The following is a 15,000-nucleotide window of genomic DNA, read 5'->3' as shown; positions in this document are numbered from 1 at the left end:
CGGTGGAACAGAAAAAAGAGGCTAGCTCTACCCTCCCTCACATCCTCCTCACACAGCCAAGGTGTTTGATAGCTAGCACTGAGGCTGAGCGTTCATCAAAGAGAGATGACATTTACACCCCCCCCTCCCGCCCCCCCCCCCCCGCCCGCACACCCTCCCGCCCCCACACCCACCCCCGCTGCGCACCGCGGGGGCCAACGTGAGAAAGATTTAAGAGTTCATCAGTTATATCACATCTGAAATTAGCCTCTATCATTGACAGGCTCACTGCTTTCATTCTCCCCTATCGACCAGGGGCCTGTTTGTGTGTGTGTGTGTGAGAGAGAGAGAGAGAGAGAGAGGGGAGGGGGAGATGAAAGACAGAAAGAAAGAAAGAAAGAAAGAGAAAGAAAGAGAGAAAGGTTCGTCCTATGGAACTATGGAAGCAACACTGTAGCTATACAGTACCTGCCAATATGTCAGATTGTTCTACCTCAACTACCCGCCACTAAAAGCAACTGTCTGTCTGTTGTCTGTTCGCCCGGCAGTGGATTTGCCTCCATAGTGAACCGTTCATCATTCTACCCCACTGGAGGAGAAGAGCTTCGCCCGCGACACAATAACAGAAACACTCCAATGGGAACTGGAGTAGAGGGGAGGGAAAGATCAGGTCAGATCCATGTAATTGTTCCTCTGTTCTGTCGCTTTTCCAAACACCCCCTCCGGGGGGTGGGGTGGGGGCGGGGAACAAAAAATGTTGCCCGTGTGAAATTGAGATTGATCCCAGAATTGATTTTTTTGTTGTTGTGGCCTTCATGTTAAAACTTCAAATCCAACACTAGTAGAGGAGGGGAGGGGGGGGAGGGAGTTATAAGGGGCCTATCGCAACAACATTTAAGAGGGGCTACAAATCCTATAGAACCGTTGTTGGGTTCTAAATGAAAAATTCCAACGGCCCTTTTGCCCTTTTGCTAAAAGATAGACGCGAGATGGAACAGGCAACTGGGTGTTGTTGTATGTTAGAAAACGGCCCCCAAACAGTGAAAATGGCCCCGAGCTTATTTGGGCGGTTTCAAATCATCTCAAACATCCATCCTAAATGTCAGATAGCGCGCTAGCGTTATTTATCATGTTGCTCAGTTTCAGTTAAAGCTAAAAAAAAAAAAAAAAAAAACATTGAGCGTGGAAGAGAGAGAGAGAGAGAAACCTAGTTAATGGTCACATTTCCTCGCTCATGCATCAAAATGTGCCAGAGAACACAATCATCAGGAGAACCATTACAATACCGAGAAGGCGACTAGGAATGAATACTGTTGTGGACAATAGAGGGAGAAAGTGTGAAGTGAATTCTCGCAAAACCAATTAACGCTTCGCCCAATAACAGGCGGCGTTTCGGCGGTATACAAGGCAATCTGGAGCCATTCACCACCATGATAATGGGTGGGCACGCTGAATGGCTTTGCAACTTGATTAATTTGGTATGTGTGTGGGTGTGCGTGCGTGTGTGCGTGGTCCATATGACTGTGACTATCATTTCTTGGTCTGTGTAACAATAACAATACGCAGGTGTGTTGTATGAAGGATATAACCCCCCCCCCCCCCTCCTCCCATCTCCGATGCTCCCTGGTTATGATTAGCATAGACAAAACTGGTCACTTCCACATTTCCGTCCTTGTCGAAGGGCATCTGGTTGAACCCACTCCCATCATGATATTTCTTCACGCAGGACAAAGGCGGGAACCTTGGGAATGGGCTTGTCTCATTTACATAAGGCAGAAGCTAGTTATCAATCATGAGAGATGACTTTGAGGGACGTCGCTGAAATGGTATTTCGGTTCTCGCTGCGAGAAGGATTTCAGACCGGCCTTCAGAAACCACCACATAAATGTGGGAATCGTATCCCATTCAGAAGTGTTCGTTCTGAAGCCAGATACATCTTTATTTTGCCACAACACCAAGGTCGGCGGGGTTGGTTTTCAGTACACCCCTGCCGCACTGAACACATCTCTGGAACTCCACCAAACCCGAGCTGTGTTTTTTCCCGTATTGTATTTCCTCCACTCATCAACCCGCCAGGAACTACTCAGAGTGCAGCGGTTACTCAAGATGAGAACTCTTCAGAGTCTCTTCAATGGAACGAGAGGTCAAAGGTCAAAGGGGGCATTAGGAGAAGACCAAGACCGGTCGGTTTGTCAATCGCGTCGGAACGAAGGCCATTTCGGCAGAGTGAGTCTTAAGACATTTGCAATTGTTTCGACAAAACAACAACAGAAGCCCTACATCTTCCCCCTGGACACCAAGTCAGACATCAATCAGTCCTGGTTAGCCCTTCAGCTATCAATTTAGCATATTGATTTCTGGAGATGTTTGGTTCAATCAACCGAACTAGAGCTGATTGATCAACTGTCCTTACTGGTAAGGATGAGCCGTTCGTCCTGCCGGACCGAGATTGAGACATCCATCTAATACCGCTTCTGTCAGAATCTGTAGAGAGTTCTGTATTGACGTCTTGATATATCGCCACGTTGCACAGTCTGACTCACTCTGGGATCTCAGGGATGCTTGTTATGGATGCGTCTATGACCCGTTCGGCAAGGATGTGCGTGAATGAACACCCTTTTCACGGGGTAGCCGCACGCACAGGCGCACACACGCGCACACACACACACACACACACACACACACACACAGGGTAGCCGCACGCACAGGCGCACACACACACACACACACACACACACACTGGACACTGACACAGACACACAGACCATACTGTAAGCCAACCATCTACACACACACACACACACACACACACACACACACACACACACCATACTGTAAGCCGACCATCTACACACACACACACACACACACACACACACACACACACACACACACACACCATACTGTAAGCCGACCATCTACACACACACACACACACACACACACACACACACACACACACACACACTGGAGAGCTACAAAATCCACCTGCACCATTCCAACAGCCTGCACTGTGAAAACGTCACATCGCTTCAACTTCAACATCAGATGAATAGCTCCCCTGGAAGAACAGTGTTGCGTGATGAAAGAGACTCAATCACATCCGCTCTGTAACAGCGTATAGAGTCCAAATAAATATGAAAACTGCCACGATGAGCATCTAAATGAAAAAGGCTGACAGAAACGTTTATCTCAACGTGGTTATTCCCCCAGCCTTCTGAGAACAGATGAAGAACGAGTGGCTGAGGACGTACTCACGCTTCCCGAAGGCTAATCATTAGCATTGTTCCTTTCCTGATCCAGCCCTACGGTCTTAAGTAATAATCTGATAAAAAAGTCAATGATGATGATTCCAATTGTAGATGCAAAGGTTATGAGTTTGAGTTTTCACGTCATAATGAACACAGTGAAACACTCTTTGTTTGATGTTTAACTATACTATGATGTCTCCAATACCAGATTGAATGTAGTCATGTCAAAAGGCCGTTTCAGACCAAAGATCCGCGACGAGACGAGACCGTTTTAGAACGTCCAGCTTCTAGTCGCAGCGGTCTGAATTATCTTTAATCTTTAATCTTTGGTCTGAACTGCCCAGGTTTAGAACGTCGGTTGCAAGTGTTTGCCGAGTTTTTCCCTGCGACGTTAAAACGACCGTTAAAAACAGTCTCGTCGCGGATCTGAACTGAACTGGATCTGAACTGGCCTTTATTTTATTTATTTTATTTTTTTTATTGATAGAGACAGTAGAGATTTTGAGTAGAGTAGAGACAGGAAGGATGGGTGAACGAGAGAGAGAGAGAAGGGATGACATGCAGGACATGTTCCGCGTGCCGGAATCGAACCGGGAACCCTGCTGATACATGGTCGACGCTTAACCCGCTACGCCACCTAAGCGCCCCGGAACTGGCCTTTCAAGGTCCACCCCGCACGAGGAAGGGACATGGGATCTCATTGGACAGACGCCACACTGACTGTATCCTAGCAACACGCTAGCAACAACTTAGCAATACAGGTCATTTTGAGGTTGTGGTACCATGAAACAAAAAAAAAACGCTACCCTTCCCGGTTTAATGAGGTAAGAAATTGAGTCATATGATATATCATGCATAATAAACCCGTCCATTTAATTCCGAGCAACGAGGTAAACAATTAACAACACAATTGCCGGACTGTACCGTTAACCTCTTTTTGACGACATTACGGCTGCGTTCGTAAATTCGCTCTAGAAATCTGATCGGCACTCTTGGAATGCCTCTCGCCCAATTAAATTACTTGGTGCCTTTATGACGTCGAACCCGGCGCGTGCTCCGGCGCTTTTACGAGCGAATTTACGAACGCAGCCTATGTCAATACGTGCTTGTGAGCGATAGCCGTGTAAAAGCCTGTTTAAAAGAGGAGCATTACCACACCAACTTCAAAGGTAACAGTCAAACAAGGTGACAGGGTGGGGGTGGGGGTGGGGGGGGGCTTAAGACAAGAATAATCTGATTAGAAGAATCAATGTTGGCTTGATTGAGCTCTTTACGAGGAGAGCAGTATAGAATCCAGAGTATGTAGCAGGTCTATGCAGGTAAATTAGATTGGCCGTGATTGGCTAAAGAGATTGGAGTCTTGGCTGGAGCTTGGAGTGGCTTTGTTATTGAAAGTATAAGTAGAGGCGACTCTATTAATCCATAATTGGTGCCACCAACTATGGTAATAGATTTGAGAATTTAAGACGTTTAGGAACAAACTAAACGCTAGTTGGGTTACTCTCTAGAGATGCTTATGTACAGTCACAAGAAAAAGTAAGTGAACCCTTTGGAATTACCTGCGTTTATGAATAAATGTGTCTTAAAATAATATGCTATCATCTGATCTTCATCTAATTTACAATAATGAACAAACACAATCTGTTTTAACTAACAACTACACACACATTATTGTATTGTTTTTGTCCATATTGAAAACAAGCTGTATTAGTTGACTAGCGAGTGTGTCGTTGATTTTCAACAACGCTGAAAAATGTATTCACATTCGTTGAAAGAAAAGTCAGAACATTAAATCGGCCGATGACTTGCGGCCCAATTGACTAGACCCCGTCACAAATGTGCTTTAGCTTGGATGCTACTAAGAGAGGGCTAACCCCAGGCATTGTCAGAAGTCAGGGTGTGGGTGGCACCTCAAATGTGGATCGGGGTTGAGTGAGGCTCATCTGACGGGGGGGCCAGCCCTCAGCACGGACCAAGGTTGTGCGTAACCCCCCCGCCCCCACGCCCTTACCCCCCCACACACACTTTTTTTTTAATCAGGTTTCAGCATGACGTCAATGCCAGTCACTCATTGGTAAGTCGTCTGCGTAGGTCGGGTGTACGTCGTCTCTGGAGACACTGTACATGTGACACTGTGATCTCATCCCTGCCCTTTACGAGGGTCCAGCGGTCCGCGCGCGTCCTCTGTGTATCAGACTGTCCTCAACATTTACTGCTGTTGTCTCCCCAAAGCTCTGAGGCGGCACGACTCTGTGAAAATACCACTGCTCCTCTCACTGTCCTCTGTGTGTGTGTGTGTGTGTGTGTGTGTCTGTGTGTGTGTGTGTGTGTGTGTGTGTCTGTGTGTGTGTGTGAGTGTGTGTGTGCGTGTGTGTGTGTGTGTTGTCTACTCATACCCCGTGTTTGAATATTTGTGTGACGTGTTGGTAGTGAAATGTCAGTGGCCCCCTAGGTGTTTTTTTTTTCTAGAGGTCACTTCTTCTTTAGCTCCTCGGTGACATTTCAACTCTACATCCACCTCTCTGTCCCTCCCTCCCTGTCCCTCTCTCTGTCCCTCCCTCTGTCCCTCCTCTCTGTCCCTCTCTCTGTCCCTCCCTCTGTCCCTCCCTCTGTCCACCTCTCTGTCCCTCCCTCTGTCCCTCCCTCTCTGTCCCTCCCTCTCTGTCCCTCCCTCTGTCCCTCCCTCTGTCCTCCTCTCTGTCCCTCCCTCTCTGTCCCTCTCTCTGTCCACCTCTCTGTCCCTCCCTCTCTGTCCCTCTCTCTCTGTCCCTCCCTCTCTGTCCTCCTCTCTGTCCCTCCCTCTCTGTCCCTCCCTCTCTGTCCCTCTCTCTCTGTCCCTCCCTCTGTCCCTCCCTCTCTGTCCACCTCTCTGTCCTCCTCTCTGTCCCTCCCTCTGTCCCTCCCTCTCTGTCCCTCCCTCTCTGTCCCTCCCTCTGTCCACCTCTCTGTCCCTCTCTCTCTGTCCCTCCCTCTCTGTCCCTCCCTCTCTGTCCTCCTCTCTGTCTCTCTCTCTGTCCTCCTCTCTGTCCCTCCCTCTGTCCCTCCCTCTCTGTCCCTCCCTCTCTGTCCCTCCCTCTGTCCCTCCCTCTCTGTCCCTCCCTCTGTCCACCTCTCTGTCTCTCTCTCTGTCCCTCCCTCTGTCCCTCCCTCTCTGTCCCTCTCTCTCTGTCCCTCCCTCTGTCCTCCTCTCTGTCCCTCTCTCTGTCCCTCCCTCTCTGTCCCTCCCTCTCTGTCCCTCTCTCTCTGTCCCTCTCTCTCTGTCCCTCCCTCTGTCTCTCTGTCCTCCTCTCTGTCCTCCTCACTGTCCCTCCCTCTCTGTCCCTCCCTCTGTCCACCTCTCTGTCCTCCTCTCTGTCCCTCTCTGTCCCTCCCTCTCTGTCCCTCCCTCTGTCCCTCCCTCTCTGTCCCTCCCTCTCTGTCCCTCTCTGTCCCTCCCTCTCTGTCCCTCCCTCTGTCCCTCCCTCTCTGTCCCTCTCTGTCCCTCCCTCTGTCCCTCCCTCTCTGTCCCTCTCTCTGTCCCTCTCTCTGTCCTCCTCTCTGTCCTCCTCTCTGTCCACCTCTCTGTCCTCCTCTCTGTCCCTCCCTCTGTCCTCCTCTCTGTCCCTCCCTCTCTGTCCCTCCCTCTCTGTCCTCCTCTCTCTGTCCCTCTCTCTGTCCCTCCCTCTCTGTCCCTCCTCTCTGTCCCTCCTCTCTGTCCCTCCCTCTCTGTCCCTCTCTCTGTCCCTCCCTCTCTGTCCCTCCCTCTCTGTCCCTCCCTCTCTGAGCCTGGATGACTTTCTCCTGCTATGACCGGTGGAGAGACTCAGGTTCTACTTACTTAGTCAAATGTACAAATGTCGGAAGTCGCTTCGGACAAAAGGCGTCTGCGTAAAATGCCAAACATGTAAAATGTAAATGTCTTGAAGCCTTATTCACCACGTCTCCTCGTGTCACCCCCCCTGGGCGTAGGGCACAGACCTGGCTGGAGCGCGCATCCCACTCCCACTTGTCGAGACACTTCAACAACAACAACGCTCGTTAATTTGCCTAGTATTAATGACTACAATGTAATCATTCTTTTAAAAAAAAACAAAAAAAAGCCTTGTAGTAAAGCACTCAACGACAACAGGGTGGTGAAACCGTGTTATTTGTGAACAACGGGATGGCTTTTAGTGAGAGTCGACGGTTTTGTGTGTGAAACGCGACTGACAAAAAAATGCTAAAAGCGGAGTGGTGTCTGTCTGAGTCATCTGTATTTATTTTATAACAGCTCCGTTGTAAAAAGCCTCACCGGATAAAATAGAATAGATGCCTCGTCTGAATAGAATCGTTTGGGATAAAAGGTTCAACTTTCGGCCGACATTCAGTCTCTAATTGTCTGTCCTCCTGACAGTGTCTAATGAATTTAAACCCACTCTGACCCTGACGGACATAATCGTTGTGGAGACGGACGGACGGACGGACGGACAGACAGACGGCCAGACGGCCAGACGGTCGTTGCGAACTGACGAGAACGCCGTTCCACATCTTCAGTAGTCGAGCCATCTCCGTAGCATCCCAGCACACTCGACAAAGACATCTCCGCCCGCCAGCTGGTTATCACCCTCTCTCCGAGTGTACCTCGCTTTCAAATGGTGCGTTTTTTCACACAACCCTGGTACCCTCCCCCTTCTCCCCCAACCAAAACTGTAGCTCTTAGAATGACACAAACACATAAACCACCTCCATGCAGCTCCTGAGGCTAATCCTGTCCAGGAAATGTAGATGATGGCTTCCAGCTTTTCATCCTTTTGAGGACTGATGTTTTAGGGGGGGGGAGGGGGTGGGGGGAGGGTGGGGGGGTGTGGAGGAGTCGTGCTTTCGGTTTCATGGGAGCTTCAAGGTAGCGTTTGAGAGAAGGGATTGATTAGGTCAGCTGCTGCTGGCTGGCGATAGCTAGGCACATTAAACTGACGTGAGGACATCAGGGCACTGGGGGTTGTTGTGAAGGCTCATCTCCACGTGAGGAGAGACCTAGATGTTCCTCGTCACCGCTATCTAATCGTGGTGGCCTGTGCTAAAAATGTTCTCATGTCATCGGTAACGGAAACCATTCAAGTGTGTACTGAAGGTTTTTTTTGGGGGGGGGGAGTAAATATGTGGGGGCTCATACTTTTTCAGACAATTGCTTGAAATTAGAACTCGTGTGAGGCCATCAATTGCTTGAATTCATGCAATGAATCCTCAAGTGTCCAATGAGTAATTCCTAGGTAATGACGCTGGATAATTACGACTGTACACAATTATTTTTTCATACCCTACAGTGAAACACATGGTGCCGACTTGCTCTGAAGGACTTGTTGATTTGTTTAGGCGTTGACAACTCGGCTAGACAAACCTAACAATGACCTTGTATTCCTGGAGCTACGATCGTAGATTCACAGCATGACGACAAAGACGTCCCAGTTTGTCTTTCAAAGAAAGTTAAGAGACTCAGAACATCAAGAGAGAACATCTAATTGAATCGTAATCGTAGCGCCAGCCACATGGAGTGAACACAACAAAAAGCAAACAGGGATGTGTGTGCGCACACAACGAGAACACTGTGACTCTATTCAGTATCGAGAAAATAACAATGTGGAATAATGACGATGCTACAACTGTGTGTTCGTTAGACACAAAGGAAGGAACAGTTCCGCAACAATGGCTGAGCGAGTGCGTTCACAGTCACACTGCCTAAAAAAAAAAAAAGAGGCAAAAGTCAGCAAATGTTTCAAGTGCATGATAACGTAATAAGTCTCTAACTCTATCGTGAAAGAATAAGAGCTGACCACATGTTAGTCGCATGTCTATACTGTGTTTCGAGCAAAGTCCGGCGCAATTAAGTTTACAATCTGCTGACGAGAAACTTCAAAGAAAGCAAATATCAGCTGGAAAAGGAAAGAAGAGAGAGAGGATGAGAGAGACGTTGATTCGGGCCTAAAGCCACTGGTGCTGTAAGCCTTCTCCCCTCTCATTTGCAGAGGGGGGGAGGGGGGGGGGGCGACCCTATTAAGGGAATCAAAGGGAAGCTCTCGCGCAGTTGTCTTGTGTACTGACGTTTATTTGAATTTCAAAGTGAAGTTTCCACTGTTTGATCTCTCCCAGACAAACTGATTGTCGTCGACCAAAGCAAAACACGGCATTTCCATAACCGGGCCCGGAAGCGTATAATCGGCTTCCAGGTAACACTTTTTAATTAACCCGGAGATGAGCAACAGATTGCGGAGCAGTGATCTGGGAGGCAGACCCTTGGCCGTTAGGCTGATTTAATCCACACCTTATTAAGAAGAGGTATTTGGTATTTCTGTTTGTTTCTTTTGGGTTCGTAATGCGACGCAACACCAAGGCACCGTTTACTACCACAAACATACCTGATGTAGCTACATAGCTACGCCCTCCCCAGCCACATCAGACAGGCCAACACCCTGCCAACATTTAAACATTTAAAGGCCTTCAAAACCCACCTCTTCAAGCTCGCCTTCACCAGTTAACCCTCTCCCCTTCCCATGTGTCCCCACACTACCTTAATTAGGACCCTATACTTTATTTTATTTATTTTTATTATTACTACTCGATCTTTTCAGTTTTTAAAGCATCTTTGAGTGTCTAGAAACGCGCTATATAAGTCTAATGTATTATTATTATTATTATTATTATTATTATTATTATTATTACTATTACATGCAGGACGTGTGTCGATGTCTTTGATGTACGTACCAGAAAGTACCCATCATTACGACAGTTTTACCTGTAAACACTTGTGAAAAACAAATACTGTTAAATACTGAAATATTCTTCAACATGAGCATAAACACTGTATTAAGCTTCACTAGATGTGAGACATGGAACGACATAGCACCTATGTTACTTGTGATATATCTGAAAAAGATGGAACAATTTATTGTTAGGTAGGCTGCATGGCGGGTGTCACGTAGCCTGCGTCAAAAGGCGATATTAGTTATATTATATCATATAGTAACTTTTATTATATTATTATTATTATTTTATTATAAACTTTCTACCGTTTAAGTAGCATCATATTATTTGCGACGGGGAAAATAAACATTTCAGTCTGCTGCGAATCACAAATCACCTGGCTGTCCTTGAAGACTGAAACCTGCCAAATCGTCTGGCATCTCATTCCAGCTCTACTCCATCAAACAGCGAAACAAACCAAGGAGGAAAAGGAAGGGGGGAAAGGGGGCATCTTTCAAAGCAATTTATTTTTCTTGGAGTGTTCCTCCCTAAATTTTTTCAATCATTCGAAATTAAAAGATAAAACAATCTTCTCTCTCTCTCCCTCTCTTTTTTCTTTTCTCCCCCCCCCCTGCTGGAGGGCAGTAACAAACAGATGATATGAATTCCAGGAGGGGAGAGAGGAGAAGTGAGCAGAATTTTAATGGCCAGTGCCCATCTGCCCACATTAGTCCTTATTGACTTTAATTCTTCTGGATGAGGATGGTTCCGTGGCACGGCAGTCATCACTCATGTTTATTCTCATATATCAATTAGGTAACAAACAACAAATAAATGGACGAAAAGAAAAAAAGAAAAGAAAGGTCCCTTGATTACCAATGTCAACTCCCTCCCTGCCGCAAAGGAGAAATGCATTATGGGAGCTATAATACACATATTAGTAGTAGGTTGCGGGTCATACTGTTTTGGCTGAGCATCAAATTAAACTGAAGTGGATTGCTAGCCTTCAAATCCCTCTCTCACAACTGCCCTGGGCATCTGTCTTGTAAATATACAACTCGTATCTTAATTTATTATACTATATATCTGTTGTTGTTGTTGTTGTTTTGTTAGTATTATATCTGGATGGCGCTACCGATCCCTGGCCACCACAACATCCCGTTTCATAAACAGTTTTTTCCCCTCTGCCATAGGGACTCTCAACACCTGACTCACTGCACTAACCCTGCCAGATGCACTGCACTTTATACGTTGTAAATACTGACTATGATTCTGTCTTGTGGTTATGTGTGTACATTGTCCATTGTGACAGTCATGTGTAATGTGTGTATGTTTGACGTATTTGACACTGTCGCAGTATTGAGTTTTTTCCTTCGGTACCGACAACAAATTCCACCGACCTTGGTCGTGTGGTCATTAAACGATTCATTCATTCATTCATTCATTCAAGTAGTAATATTATTATGTAATATTTTGTTGTATATTATCTATTGTTGTTCTTCTATATAACTGTCTAAATATGAACTGTACCCATGTGGTTTATGTTCTGTGGACCCCAGGAAGAGTAGTGGCTGCCTATGCAGCAGCTAATGGAGATGCTGATAAACAAATAACCTAATATGACATATAATACTACACACGCTCCCAAATGTATTTGCATCTGTCCGCATTCGTTGTCTCTCTCCATCCCACGATCTCTCTTACACGTGTCTCACCCTTTCTGACAGTCGTCTCTCTCGGAGAGCTTTTGTTTTTGACACTCCATCTCATCTTCCGTCACCCCTTCCGTCTTTTACACTCAGTTTTTTAATTCCACTCCTTCAAAAGAATTGTCTCTCCTACCTCTCTATCTCCAACCCCTTCACTCCACCTCCCTTCCTCTCTCTCTGTCTCTGTGTCTGTCTCTGTCTCCCCCCCCCACTCCACCTCCCTTCCTCTCTCTCTGTCTCTGTGTCTGTCTCTGTCTCCCCACTCCACCTCCCTCCCTCTCTCTCTGTCTCTGTGTCTGTCTCTGTCTCCCCCCCACTCCACCTCCCTTCCTCTCTCTCTCTGTCTCTGTCTCCCCCCCCACTCCACCTCCCTTCCTCTCTCTCTCTGTCTCTGTGTCTGTCTCTGTCTCCCCCCCACTCCACCTCCCTTCCTCTCTCTCTGTCTCTGTGTCTGTCTCCCCCCCTCCCTTCTCTACCCCCAACCCCTTCACTCCACCTCCCTCCCTCTCTCTCTCTCTCTCTCTCTCTCTCTCTCTGTCTGGCCCCCCCCCCCTTCTCTACCCCCAACCCCTTCACTCCACCTCCCTCCCTCTCTCTCTCTGTCTGTCTCTGTCTCTCCCCCCCTACTCTACCCCCAACCCCTTCACTCCACCCTCCACCTCCCTCTCTCTGTCTCTGTCCCCCCCCCCCCCCACCCCCTCCATAGATGAACATCTGCTCGCTGGGTCTGCATCACTGGGTCTGAGTCTCCATCAGAGAGGCTCCAACATCTCTGAGCTTCTCCAACAGCTGCCCCCAGTTATCCCTCACCCTGCTCCGCTCCCTCCTATTTCAGAGGCCCTCTTGTCAAAGGTAATTGGCTCATGAGGATCCGTGATTATGAAAATGAGCGTGTTTGTCAGCACTGGGAGGGCCGCGGGGGGCGAAGGGAGCGTTATGCACATGGCTGGGGCAGCTAGGGCTAGGGCAGCCGCAGGGGCAAAGGCAGCGTATACTCACTGATCAGGCAAAGTCAAATACAACAAACTCCAGTTATTGGGATTGAAAGCTTGAAAAATAATGTGTGGCTCGTTCATGTGTTGAATGAGTAGAGAGGAGAGGAAGTGACCTGGAGAGGTGAGGGGTGGAGGTGACAGACAGTTAACTTATAGAGGTGACTTAGAGATGTGAGCGGCGGAGGTGACAGATAGGGGTAACCTGGAGAGTAATAAGGGGTGGAGGTGACTTAGAGAGGTGACAGGGGGGGTGGAGGTGACTTATAGAGGTGATAGGGGGGGTGGAGGTGACTTAGAGAGGTGACAGGGGTGTGGAGGTGACTTATAGAGGTGACAGGGGGGGTGGAGGTGACTTATAGAGGTGACAGGGGGGTTGGAGGTGACTTAGAGAGGTGACAGGGGGGTTGGAGGTGACTTAGAGAGGTGACAGGGGGTGTGGAGGTGACTTATAGAGGTGACAGGGGGGGTGGAGGTGACTTATAGAGGTGACAGGGGGTTGTGGAGGTGACTTATAGAGGTGACAGGGGGGTGGAGGTGACTTAGAGAGGTGACAGGGGGGTGGAGGTGACTTAGAGAGGTGACAGGGGGGGTGGAGGTGACTTATAGAGGTGACAGGGGGTGTGGAGGTGACTTATAGAGTTGACAGGGGGGTGTGGAGGTGACAGAGAGGTGACAGGGGGGTGTGGAGGTGACTTATAGAGGTGACATGGGGGGTGGAGGTGACTCAGAGAGGTGACAGGGGGGTGGAGGTGACTTAGAGAGGTGACAGGGGGGTGGAGGTGACTTATAGAGGTGACAGGGGGTGTGGAGGTGACTTAGAGAGGTGACAGGGGGGTGGAGGTGACTCAGAGAGGTGACAGGGGGTTGGAGGTGACTTATAGAGGTGACAGGGGGGTGTGGAGGTGACTTATAGAGGTGACAGGGGGGGTGGAGGTGACTTATAGAGGTGACAGGGGGGTGGAGGTGACTTATAGAGATGACAAGGGGGCGGAGGTGACTTAGAGAGGTGACAGGGGTGACGGTGGGTTAAAGAGCTGTGATCATGTGACTTACTTCTCTGCGTCTCGAAGCCCAGCAGGTCTGTTTGATCTTCCACACCACCGCCGCCACCAGCAACAGCGACAGGAAGCAGCTGAGGGCGGAGAGAGAGAGAGAGAGAGAGAGAGAGAGAGAGAGAGAGAGAGAGAGAGAGAGAGAGAGAGAGAGGGCAGCTGTCAGTCAAAGGTAAGATCTGAGCCAGACAGACTATGAGGGTCTTGTGGGGATGAACATCACTCTCGCAGGTGTCACATACACACACAACAAATCAGTTGGGCGGCCGCAAATCAAAACAGGTTATGTATCACACCCGAGTATGAATAGAATGGACCTATCGCTAAGCCACGCCCCAAAATAGAAATTGTCCAATCATATCACAGTAAAAGTCACGACAGGCAGAAAACTCGGACAATCAACTCGCTAATATATGATGGTGAAAAGCTTCTAGACTAAATATTCTTGTCATTTAAAAAAAAAATATATATTACTTGCTGTGGTAAATCAGAAATCAGAAATGTGCAAACTCCCACCATTGTAAGTCATTGAATGTCATTCAGTCACGGTCGGTCAGTCAGTCAGTCACTGTCAGTGAAGCGTTGTTTGTTTGTCCGAGTTTTCAAAGGGGGCTTAGGCTTAGCGATAGGTCCATTGTAGAAATACTGTGCTGAAATAATGTGCTCTGCGCTTGAACATGCTTATCTACTCTTCTGGTATTTGAAAATACTTTTGAGACCGATGTCTAATATACAGTGGGGGAAGTAAGTATTCAACACATGAAATGTCTTTAATTCAACATACTTGCATCGCAGCTATTCACATGAGGTTTAGGACCAGACATTGGTATTAACTCAATAAAACTACACAGCTAAAGAAATTGCAACACTCCGATCCATAAAAAAAAGTTCTGTGCAATTCTGACCAAACTATTCTCCCAGTAATCGACTTCTCCAATGTTCTGTAGCAAAGTATTCGCAGGGTGATTGCGAACGGAGACCATGGCGGTGGAGTGCATTGCCTATTGTTTTCTTTGTGACAACTGTACCCGCTGCTTCCAGGTCTTTCTGGAGCTCGGCTCGAGTGGTCCTTGAGGTCTCGGGCTACTTTTCTGACTAACTTTCTTCTTTTTTTTTCAAGTTATTTTTTCTGAGTGGGGCAGTCCCACTCATATTTTTCATTTTATTTGACAGATACAGTGAAGATTTAGACAGGAAGGATGGGTGAGAGAGAGAGAGGAGGGATGACATGCAGGATATGTCCCCGGACGGAATCGAACCGGGGACCCTGCGGTTACATGGTCAACGCTTAACCCGCTACGGCCACCTAAGCGCCCCC

The 15,000-nt window shown here is 47.9% G+C and overlaps 1 protein-coding gene across 1 annotated transcript in view; it reads right to left on the bottom strand.

The window, feature by feature from the left end:
* The window catches only part of atrnl1b (attractin-like 1b), a gene marked incomplete at its 5' end in the record, with an annotated part of 127,090 nt that overhangs the window by 29,704 nt on the left and 82,386 nt on the right, over window positions 1-15,000 (bottom strand). The window contains 1 exon segment of the mRNA XM_080541894.1: window positions 13,684-13,762. Coding sequence (XP_080398020.1) covers window positions 13,684-13,762 — 79 coding nt within the window.

This window comes from Nansenia antarctica (assembly GCF_963989245.1).
Source record: "Nansenia antarctica genome assembly, chromosome: 11".
Classification (NCBI taxonomy): Eukaryota; Metazoa; Chordata; class Actinopteri; order Argentiniformes; family Microstomatidae; genus Nansenia; species Nansenia antarctica.
The sequence above is the reverse complement of the archived record's forward strand: the minus strand, read 5'-3'. Positions and strand labels throughout refer to the sequence as shown.